The sequence below is a fragment of the Zingiber officinale genome, chromosome 5B (assembly GCF_018446385.1).
Source record: "Zingiber officinale cultivar Zhangliang chromosome 5B, Zo_v1.1, whole genome shotgun sequence".
In the NCBI taxonomy this organism is placed as follows: Eukaryota; Viridiplantae; Streptophyta; class Magnoliopsida; order Zingiberales; family Zingiberaceae; genus Zingiber; species Zingiber officinale.
The window spans coordinates 135,158,405-135,169,879 of NC_055995.1; the positions used below are offsets into that span (position 1 = coordinate 135,158,405).

At 34.9% G+C, this 11,475-nt stretch overlaps 1 protein-coding gene across 3 annotated transcripts in view; it reads left to right on the top strand.

The window, feature by feature from the left end:
* The window catches only part of LOC121986156 (piezo-type mechanosensitive ion channel homolog), a 62,604-nt gene extending 54,410 nt beyond the window's left edge, over positions 1-8,194 (top strand). For 2 of the 3 annotated variants that reach the window (XM_042539982.1, XM_042539984.1), the window contains 4 exons: positions 1,066-1,569; positions 1,663-1,801; positions 3,117-3,261; positions 7,733-8,194. In XM_042539982.1, coding sequence (XP_042395916.1) covers positions 1,066-1,569; positions 1,663-1,801; positions 3,117-3,261; positions 7,733-7,868 — 924 coding nt within the window. In that variant the 3' untranslated portion in view covers positions 7,869-8,194. Of the gene's footprint in view, positions 1-1,065; positions 1,570-1,662; positions 1,802-3,116; positions 3,262-7,732 lie in introns of those variants that run through there. The other variant, XM_042539983.1, reaches the window with a different exon arrangement.
* Positions 8,195-11,475: the final 3,281 nt, after the last annotated feature.

Here is an 11,475-nt window from a genome sequence, read left to right on the forward strand (position 1 = left end):
TTCATGAATTAAAAATTCTCATGAAGTCCTACCTTCCCATATTCCGACACAACTACTGGATCACAACCTTGAGTGATAATAGTAGTCCCTTTGTGGTTCCTTGTGCCTTTGGCACTGCTGATATCTTTAAAGCAATCTCTTCAACATTTCCAGTCTGCACATGACAATAAAAATTCAGCAAGAGCAACATCTCAAGTACAAGCAAATTGAAAGATGAATACTTCCTAACATTGAGCTTTTGAAAAGGTTCTTGCATCATTATCCATGAAAACTTCAGATCATGACACCAAATGTGGAACTTTGTATAAATGTTGATAGTTTCCTTGGTCAATCAATTAAGAGAGAAATTTCACATCATAATAATCTAACCCAAGAAATATTTCTAAAATTGTAAGAGCAACTTTGTTCATTTTGTTGAAGTTCAAAGGGAAGATGTACATATCAAGTAACTGATTGTTAAGAAGCGGTTAGCAGAATTATAAAATACTAATTTATACATCAAATTCTTATTTAATATTATGATACAATATGTCATATCTTTATATTCATATTGTTTTAAATATTCAATATTAATAATCATGGTATTTGATATTAATATTTTATTATTTATTTTAAATATCAATATTATTTTTTTGAACTATCTAAAACAATTCTTTGGAAAAAATACTCTTCCAATTGCATTGGCAAAGTTGCTTTTGAAATACAGTTTTTAGAGGAAAAACGCTTTAAATGTGTTTACCTAATATTTTAATTAACTCCCAAGGTACTTTGGCCCTCAAATGTAATTTGGTAAAGAACTCTCAAATCCAGCCTTGGACCTCCAAATTTGATCGTATTTGATACAATGTCATTGCACTAGTATGACTCTGGCACCATGCTTGAACATTTCTTAATAAATCATCAATCCTAGTGATGTGTAGTTTGGCATAGATTGTGATAAGTAGTTCAGATGTCTATTGGCGAAATCCATACACGGTCTTAATTTACCAGTTATTGATGTTGTAGATCTTGTTTGCTTTCATGAGGTTACAGTCTGCTAAAATGATGCCTTATCTTTCCTTACAGATATACAGCAGTGGTAATCCAACCAACATAGCTAATCCTGTAGTTGATGTTAGTATTCAAATTGATATCAAATCATTGGGTGGGAGGCTCACCCTATACCAGTCAACTATATGTGAAAAATTTCCCGGGGGCAGTCTGGGTAACTATGACATACTTAACCTTCATAATTATCTGGATACATACAATATTGACGACATTCAACTGATCTGCTGTGAAGCTGATTCAAGCACCATTTTTATGGCCCCCTCTATAGTTCAGAGCAGATATGCCAGATCCATTGATCAAAATACCACTATTATTTTCACTTGGATCTTCACAAGGGAGAGGCCAAAGGGGAAGGAAGCTGTGAAATATGAATCAAATGTTGAAAATTGTCCCTGCTTAGATAATGTCAAACAAGTGCTGAGTGGCACTGGCACACTAGATGGATTTAATATACCTGATGCTTATCCTCAATACTTTCGGGTAACTAGCTCTGGTGAAGTAAGGCCTCTTGAAGCACTTGTATGTAACTCTTGTGACTCTGCCTAATATTTTCCCACAAGGCAATGGCTTAATTTGCAAAACAACAAATGATCCTAGTCCTTTAAAATGCAGGTAAAATCTGTAAGTGGCGATCTTTTCATAAATAATGGGAACCCTCCATGGTGGTCCTTCAATATTAATGTTACAGATTCCCAGGAATGCAATGGACTGATTGGACCAAGTGTTGTTGTTGTGTCTGAAGAGACACCACGTATGTACAGTTTTTTTTTTTTTTTTTGCATTCTTGTTATATTGGGTACAATACATAAGTATACAACAAGCATCTATTGAATAAATTTCTATGGATTTAAACAGGTTCTTAACATTTGGACCCAGCTATCATAGTCATCTCTAGTTGTCAATTCCTCAACATATTTTATTAAGGAAGAATGCCTTTACTAAGTTTGGCATGGTAGCCTCTATATAAAAAGCAGAAAATTCTCTTGCCCAGGTGGCATTTTGGTGTTTTCTCGAAAGATAACCCCATTTGAAGCTTATCTTAACTCTTACATATATTCTCGATATCCAATTTAATTCAAGTATTGTCTACTTTATAACATAGTTCAAGCTTGTTAAAACCCATTGTAGCTATAGAAATAAGGAATTTGTCAAATTATGGCTTAGGTTAATCATGCTTTAATTGATTAATTCTGTACCATGATCCCCAACAATTTAATGACAGAGTTGGTAAAATGTTTTCTTTTTAATTCTCGTTCAATATTTTCAGTGAAAACAAGAAGAGGAAAAAAAATGAAAACTAGTGAACAGGTCGTAACTTATAAGAGGAAAAGAAAACATTGTTGCATTTAGTAAAAGAATATGTGAGCCCTTAAATGAGAATGAAGTATGTGAAGAGACACAAAGAGGAGGTTGAATGGACAACAAAGATGAAGATTGGGTAAAGAGGAGATGAAGGAAAACACAATAAGATTAAAAACATGAAAAGAAAATAGATAGCATAGAAAGGAGTGCGGAAAGAAAATTTAAGTAGACTGACAATGGAGCATTGATCAACAAAGAGTAATGTATGTTCTGGTTCTTAACAATATATATGAAGAAAGAAATATAGTTATGTTCATTGCTTTTGTAATTATTTTAGAAAGATAAAATTGTTTCTCCTTTAATTTAATGAGAATATTTTTCATATGATACAATAACAACCAAGTCTTATCCCACTAGGTGGGGTCGGCAATATTTTTCATATGATAATAGATGATATTCAAATTATTATATTTTGTGATCTTGAAAATCTAGTGAAGTTTTTAGTGTTTTTGCTTTTTGATGAAACTGCTTAAGAGTCTGAATAAATTTATTTTTTCGCTTGTACCAAAGCCTAAAGGTTGCATTTGTAAAGTTTCTGTTGTTTGTAGTATGGAATCTATTCGAGAGAAAAAAAAAGTCCACGTGACCTTATTACTAGTGACTACTATTACTGAGATCCATATTGCAACTTTTTTACAGGGATTAACCTAACATGTTATTTATTGTTTTAGTATCTTCACGAGTGTTGTTCTTTCTTCTTCCAGAAGGTATCCTTGGTGAAACTATTAGCAAGTTCAGCATCTGGAGTCTCTATCTTACTTTTGTTCTGGCTGTTGGACGATTTATTAGACTTCAGTGTTCTGACTTGAGAATGAGAATACCCTATGAGAATCTCCCCTCATGTGACAGGTAATGAGTTTTTTTTTTCAGACTTCTCTCTTGTTAATATGGACAGAAAATAGTAGATGAAGATAACATGTAAAACTATGGCTGTGGTTTCCTCCAATTTCAACTACAAAATCACTGATTCATAGATCATTTTAAAAATCAATTCATTGTCTTACATTTCATCTAATCATGAATTAGAGTCACATATGGTTAACCTTTATTTTAGGCAGACAGAGTTGTTCTTGAACATAAAGATCATGGCTGTAAATGAATGAACCAAATGCTCTTGTGCAAACAGATTTGTTTTTTCAATAAGAAAAGAGAATGGAAAATAATTGAAACATAAAGTTCAACAAGATAAATGAACTTGACTATAAACTTATGAGGACAACTATTCCTATAGTTGAGGTCAGTAAAAGCTCAAGCCAGGTTCATTTTAATAAACAAGCTTGAAAATAGAAGTTTTCAAATTGATCTATATTGAATTTAGTTCTAGATCAATTATTTTTCTAAAAAATAAGCTCGAAAAAAATCATAGTCGGCTAATTTACAACTCTACCAACTAACTCTTATACTTGCTACATTTCTAAAAGTTGATGTATATCTGTTATAAACCATACGGTGGAAAGACCAATGAAGGAAACAAGTAGTGGGAAAGAAATTCCTTGGTACCCATTCCTCATACCATTTTGGTTTATGCTCCAATCAAGTGGAAACACCAAAATCCACCCAAATGCTGATTTTAAGCCCAAAAATAGAATTATAATTATATGTTTTGTAAAATCTTGTGTATTATTTAGTTACTTTAATGTATTTAGAAAAATTAGTTTTAAAAGCCAAAGGAACTAGGTGAGGGGGAGAACCAACTCCAGAGTCAGAGTTGAAAAACTCAATGAGCGTCAGTTCTAAGGAGTGTAGAACTACACATTGAGGTTCATGTGGTTTATGGAGTTAGGAGTGAGAGGCTGCTCAGGGCCACACAACATAACTCGCATGCTTGAAAAACATGCAACATAAAAATTGAAATGCAAAGAACCTGGAAAAGAGAAATCCTACAACGCGTTGGTCGGTGTGGAACAATTAAATTAGGAGAGGCGAATGTCTAATTCCAAATGAGAAGTCTAGACCTAAACAGTCCGTGGTACAAAGGATAGAGCCCTGTTGGTAAACCCACTACCCTGGCACCTCCCAATCGAAAAAAACACACCCAAGGATTTACTGCGTTGGGGAAGTTCCAGAGGTTCACCAAAGGAACAAAAGGCTCGTTACCGAACTTGGGACCCACACAAATCCTGTTGCAGTACGCAAGTCAACATCCAAATAAACAGAACACTGGGAAGCCAGAAAGGGGGTTCTACACAATTGAATTCGCTAACAAGACACCGTGCCCCTAAAAGTCTAACGCCTAGGAACATAATAAGGGGGAAAGGGAAATGCCCACGACCAGACCAAACAAATCACCACAAAAAGTGCAATAGCAGTGAATGGGACGGGAAGAGCAAATCCAAAAGCGGGTACGAGCCCCACATGCATGGATCGGGAGACAAGGCCATGACTTCAAAAAGACACCTAAGTCGCGCTAGGGCAGGTCAATTCCTGTTGAACGAATAGAGTGCAGAACAACCTAACTCATCAAACTGATAAATTCCAGATTTGAACCCTTTGCCAGAAAATCTTGTGCGTGGGATTGCACAAGCGACTTTTCTTACCAACTACCAAATTCTCCTACCAACGGTTGAATTGTTCTCAACGAGAACCATGAAAAGTCACAATAAAGATACCAATATACGGCAAACAGGTAGATGAAGACGGCTAGATGGGTAAATAGGAATATGACCCTACGTGGAATATACGGGAGTAGGCCTATGCGTCCATATAGGGTTGATTACAAAAGGGCCGCTAGGGGAATCTCTGTCGACACTAGCAACGGTCTAAGCGAACAAACTGGAGAGGTTCAGACGCATATCGAAAGCAACAAGGATACACTCATCCTTCAAGTAAAGCACTAGGGACACATACACCAGGACATGATAGCGTGCAGGGGAGAATCCAATAGGAGAAAGCATGTCCCCAAGGGAAGAAAAGCTCTTTAAAACACTCATGGCAGGAGCAAAGTACCGCACTACGGAATGCAAAAATATTTTTTTAATAGTTTCCTTCCAGGAACATCAACAAGGTAAAATCTTTCTTATCCTTTCCCTACAAACTTTTTCCCTACCACACTTCTTTCCCTAGAACTGTAGACTATTTTTCTAATGTATTGGTGCTTCCAAAAACCTAAAAGTACCAATACATGATTATCCCACTATACCTTACTGATAAATCAAATGCCTCTTATTGCTTCCTTTAACTAGTGTAGGCTCTAGACATGACCCAATAAAGAAAAGCCTTTAATCTAGAGATGCAATGTTTGGATCTATTGATGAAGAAGAACTCAAGGAACTCGTTGAATTGGTGATGTTCATGTGGAGATGTTCTTGTGGAGTTGGCTCATAGAGAAGTCATCAAGGGATTGCCATATGTGGTGTGAGCAGTAGCTGCCCACGTGCAAGAGATGTCAAGGAGCAGGAAAATGATATAGAGAAGATTGGATCAGGGTGGTGCGATGGAAATATTTATGTGCCCAACCCATAGGTCCCAGAATTGAAAACTAGCTCTAGCACCATGTGAAGGTTGTATTAGTTGATGAGAATTATTACATAGTATTTTATAGCAAGATTCAAAATCTTGAGCTATGCTGGAGTTTCAATCTTTGACGTTGCAGTATTGTGTCAATGTTCTAATGTATGCAGTTGGTGGGGAATTGGAGGTGGAAAAAGGAAAAAAGATAATACAAGTATACAACTATATACTTAAAAAAAGGGTAGTCCGTGCACGAAGCTCCCGCCATGCGGAGTCCCAGGGAAGGATCCATTATATATAATACAACTATATACTTAAATATAAATTTTGTTTGCCGCCTAAAATGGTACGATTTGGACATTATCTTGACTTATATTATAGTATGTAAGAGGTGTTGAGTGTTGTGGCATAAGAAAATACTGATTAGTATGGTTGACACAACGATACATGAGACATTACCTGTGCCGAGTAATATTCATATTATTACCTTTGCCAACTAATATCGAGTTTTGGTAATTTACGAGAACAATATGTTTCAACAGTTTGATTTGATACGGTATGAAATTTTAGACTATGTTTTATAGGGAGCAATAAAACCTACACCTAAAAGTACTAATGTGGGACTAAATCCACTACACCTGAATACCTAATAAAACCTAAATATGTAATATTTGTTTATAGATCCTTTATTTACTATTTCAAAATAAATATCTAAAATTTATCATCAATACTCCTATACTTTATTGTACTTTAATTGGATCAAATAAGAAGTCGAGTTCAAGAAGTCTAAAATGAAATATCTTATTGTTTTGGACGATAAATATATTTTTGAAGTAAATCCATATTTGACTTAACAATCACACACTAAACTTTATAATAAATTTTCAAATAATTTAAATTTTGGTTAAATTGCAAATAAATTTTTATATTAAAAAGTTTTTTAAAAAAAGTTTCATAGGCATTACATGTGTTTTTTATGATTTAAATCATGCTATGTAGTAATCAATGAATTCAGGGTGCAATTTTTTTTTAAAAAAAAATGTTCATTTAATATAACTATTCCATTTTGTGTAATTGGAAGAATGAATCTGACAATACTGTACTTTTTGTATTTTAAAACATAAATTATTTAAAAAGTGGCATAGATGACTTGCAAATGGTATGTGTGGGGTACATGATTTGAGCATCATGCATGCACATTATATGAATCAATCAATTAATTGATTTATATATTTCATAAACTAATGCATTTGATTATTAAGTCGTAATATTTTCAATGATGATTCCAATGTAGATAGTTGTTCGATATTGATGGAAATTAAAAATATTCTTTTATCGATACATTTTACATGAATAGGCTTCCTTAGGACGAGAAAGTCTTGCAAAATGGAAATTAGTCACAAGTTGATATTTTTATCTATATATTTTCAGTGGCATGTTATTACAGGTTTGGTCAGCTTCCTTCAAATGCTTAGCAAGGAAAACTTTTTATGCTTCAGTAATATTGCATGACTCATGCTCTATAAATTATAATGTTGATTAGGACATAGGAGTGCTCTATAAAATCAGATTTCTAATATTTCATATGACCTCGCATATAGCTCAATGATTAAAAAAGATTCATATAGATGTTGTATGAGACTCAATTTTTTTTTGTTATTGTTAATTGTTCTACGGTATAAAAACACAGCCGATAAAAGGTACAACAGCAAAGCTAATTCGCTTGCAGTTTTGTTCTTTCTTCTCAAACTCTTGATCTTTATTTTACAATGTCAGAAAACTAAATCATCCATGAAAAATCATATGTATCTCAGCATTTCTTGCATTCTCTTTATTATATCATAAAAGTGTTTCACATCTTTGGGTGTAGACTGATAGCAATATGTGAGAACATATATGCTGCTCGAGCTGAAGGCGAGTTAGAAGTTGAGGAGGTTCTCTATTGGACCCTAATAAAGATCTACAGATCTCCACACATGCTTCTCGAGTACACCAAGTCAGATTGAAACTAGGCATCCATGTCACTAAAGATTGATTGGACACACAAAGAAGATTACAGACATGTGAAGAACATTACAGCAATTGACATCAAAATCAAAAGTTTGTTTATTTCATTTGGCATCAAAATGTACTTGAGAAGTTTTGAATTTAGCTCTTCTTAGATTTATCAAATTAATTATTTATTTGTTTGCAGATGAGTTTGTCTGAAATAGGTAACATTGGATTGCCATTTTTTGGCAACATCCAAATGCCATGATAACCTCGTTAATCTTAGGTGTAACAATATATGTAAATAGATGTTACTTACAAAGCTTAATTTTTCTTGTATTTATACACCGTTTGTCTTATATCAAGTTGTGCAACTTTGCAAACTTACATGCAAGTCCTTTTTTTATTGTGGAACTCTATAAGCTGAATGTATCTTGTTCTTGGAACTGTCATGCTAAAAGTGTACATTCAGGGTTAATGGCATGGTGACATTTATTTGCTTTCAACTCATGTGACTGATCTTGTATTTTAGTTTATTTCTGATTTTTTCAGAGTTAAAACAGCTTGAAGTCATTTTTTTCATCAATTGTTGAACAAAAGTATCTACAAAGTCGAAAAAACCTTCAAGTTGGTCAGTGTATTTCTTGTTTCATGACTTGAGCTTCTCTTTATCTCACATAAAACATATTAGTTTTGGTAGCAATCTCTTATTACAGGTTCATTTTGAATGAATGTATTAATCAACTTTGGATTCCACCAAGGTGGGACAAACAAGAGTGCTGCAACACTATTTTGTCCATGTAATCTCCCCAACTATTTAATCACCTATGAGTTCTGAGTAAAATTACATGTTCATTTATCTGCTTCAATTCACGCAGTGGATAAAGATACAATATGTTGTCAGTTCCTACGAGTCATAAAATTGGTATCTGATATTTTTACATATTCCTTGTGCAACAGGATCCACCAGGTTCTTTAATTCATACAAGGAGAGAAATGAATTCGAAAGACTGCATGCCAGTGACAAACAAAGAAGAAAGCAACCACATAAGAAGCATTTGTTTGTCATGCCGACAGTCATAAGTCGACCAAGTTTTGGAGTTTGCCAGCTTGAAGAAGTTTCATCTCTCCAACTGATTGAGGGAATATATCTGTCTAAGATTTGAAGGTTCATATTTATAGAGTTTTATTGAGAGAATATTTGCATAGAAGGAAAGTCATAGTTGTAACATGCCCTTTGTAACATACAAAAGCTCCTTCACTTGGAGATTCAAATACTCATTGGTTTTGGTTCTCATCTATATTTCCATGGAATGGGTGTTCATATGCTTTGTCAACAAAATAAAACTACAATCATCTTTGTTGTGAATTATGTTTTCATCATCTGACCGACTTGATAGGCTAGTAGTACCAGAGTTGTTCACTCTTTCTCATAGCTTTGCTAATCTATAATATTATTACAGATGAGAAACTCTGCTTCTCCAGGTTTCCTGGATTTATTATTATTATTTTAAAAAAATTTCCATGCCCTCTCATTTATTTGTTTCTCTTTTGTGGTTTCTTTCTTTTATTTGTTCCCTTCCCTGCCATTTATTATCTATTAATCTCTAACCTTCCATGCATCTTTCACAGATTGTGATGAGGAGCAGCGGCAAAACAAGACAATGCTAAACACAAGCCCTCTTGCTTGCTGCTGCTACCAGCACGGTTGATCGGAGATGAGGTTGGCCTTGGTACATGAATCTTTCCTATGCAAGTGAGATCAAGTCTTGGAATTGTATGTCTTTCAATCCCAACTACCTGTAAAGCCCAGTGGAAACTCATGATCGTCGTAACCTCCTGACATTATCGTGACCATGAGTTTACAGTCTGATAGTGTCACCGTGAGAGTTTAAGCTGTGGAATTTAAGACGATCTTTTAAAGAAAACAAAAAAAAAAAGAATTCATTTTCGCTCAATTTTAGGTGATATTGCCAGCCTTATTCCATTTTTAGCCTCTCCTCGAGCGGAGCTCTCGCGGCCACCTCTTCTCCCTCTGCCCTCCTCCTTTGACTGACATTGCTTCCATCTCTGCTCGAACTCAACAAATTAAATTAACTATTTTTCTCAGACAAGACAGGAAGAAGAAGAAGAAATAATGCAAGAAGAAATAATGCACCTTTATCAATCTCATTACGCAAGTAGAAGGATAACAGACTTCTTGATGTGTGGAGGTTCCAAGGCTACAACGAGAGCAGAATTAGTGTAACAGGACCAGGTCAGCAGGAGGGCATACTCTGATGAGGTCTATGACGAAGAGGAGTACAATGCGACGAGATATCTGAACGATATGAATCGACACAAGAAGATTACTTTCAACTTCCAAAACCAGTAGCCTGAGACTGGTGATATAACCTTTCAGCAAGCCAATTGCTAAATTTTATGAAGTTAGAAGCTGTGTATAAAAGAAAACTGTATGAGCCTCTTCACAAGTTTTATAGATGGGATGTTAGATTCAGAATCATACTCTCTCAACAACAAAACATGGAAGATTGATGCTCCTTGCTTGAAGTAGAAAACAAAGCAAGTGTGTATTTGATTCGCTCTTAAAATTGTTAGAAACATCAAGGAAGCAACTTCTTTTAGTGATCAAACTTTACGACACCTTTGATAGAGATATATAATCACCTATTAAGAACTTAAAATTATAGCTCCTCTTCTATCTACTCTAGATTATAAACTCTAAACCCTAAATCTCTCTTTGATCCTCTCAATTATCTCAATCTCGTCACCATATAATGCCTTTAAGCGTATCATCTAATAAATGCACAAGTGGTTGTTAGTATTATAAGCAAATTCAACTAAGTGGAGAGGATATTCCCAATTGCTAGCAAAGTTAACGCATATGCTCGAAGCATACCCTCAACTATTGAGATGATGTACACTAGTTGTTGGTTAAATACCAAAATGCAACTCCAAGCCTATAACCCAATGCAAACATGCAAACTACAAACTAAGAGTCTCGATCTACTACTAGATCACTATGCTATTCGATGACCTCTTAACAATACAACTCTGCTAAGTTAGTCACTTCCGAGTTCGTAGAAGCACCGAGACAAAATTCATAGTAATATTTTTCTATTTTAATATTAGAATAGGGGCCTCCAGAGCTTTCTAAGATAGTGCTAATGTTTTACCTTCACTTGCTGACCCACAAAATATTGAGTAAGAAAGTTAGCTATATCCTTCTTTTATTGTGCCCTCAATAAGAGCTTTGTATAATAAAGTAAGAGCAATATATTTCCTGATGGCAAAAGACGATTCGCTCGTCCTCACCACCCCCGCCAGTCAATTACAGGATCAATACGAAGGAGATAAATCACGATAATTGAGGAGGTAGGTAAATGGAGGATGAGTATATGAGGTGCAGGAAATTACATTATGCTATGCCAGTCTTACGGTTCAATCCCTTGACCTCAAGTGGCAAATAACCATTCAACTACCACCTCAGCTAAGCCCATGGGGGCTTCCTAGCTCTAACAACCCCTTCTTGATAGGATGTAACTTTGGCAAAAGATGTACTCTGAGTCCTTTGATTATTTTTGAAATGCCCCCGAGCCTATGTCGTCTAAGCAGTCTTCTATT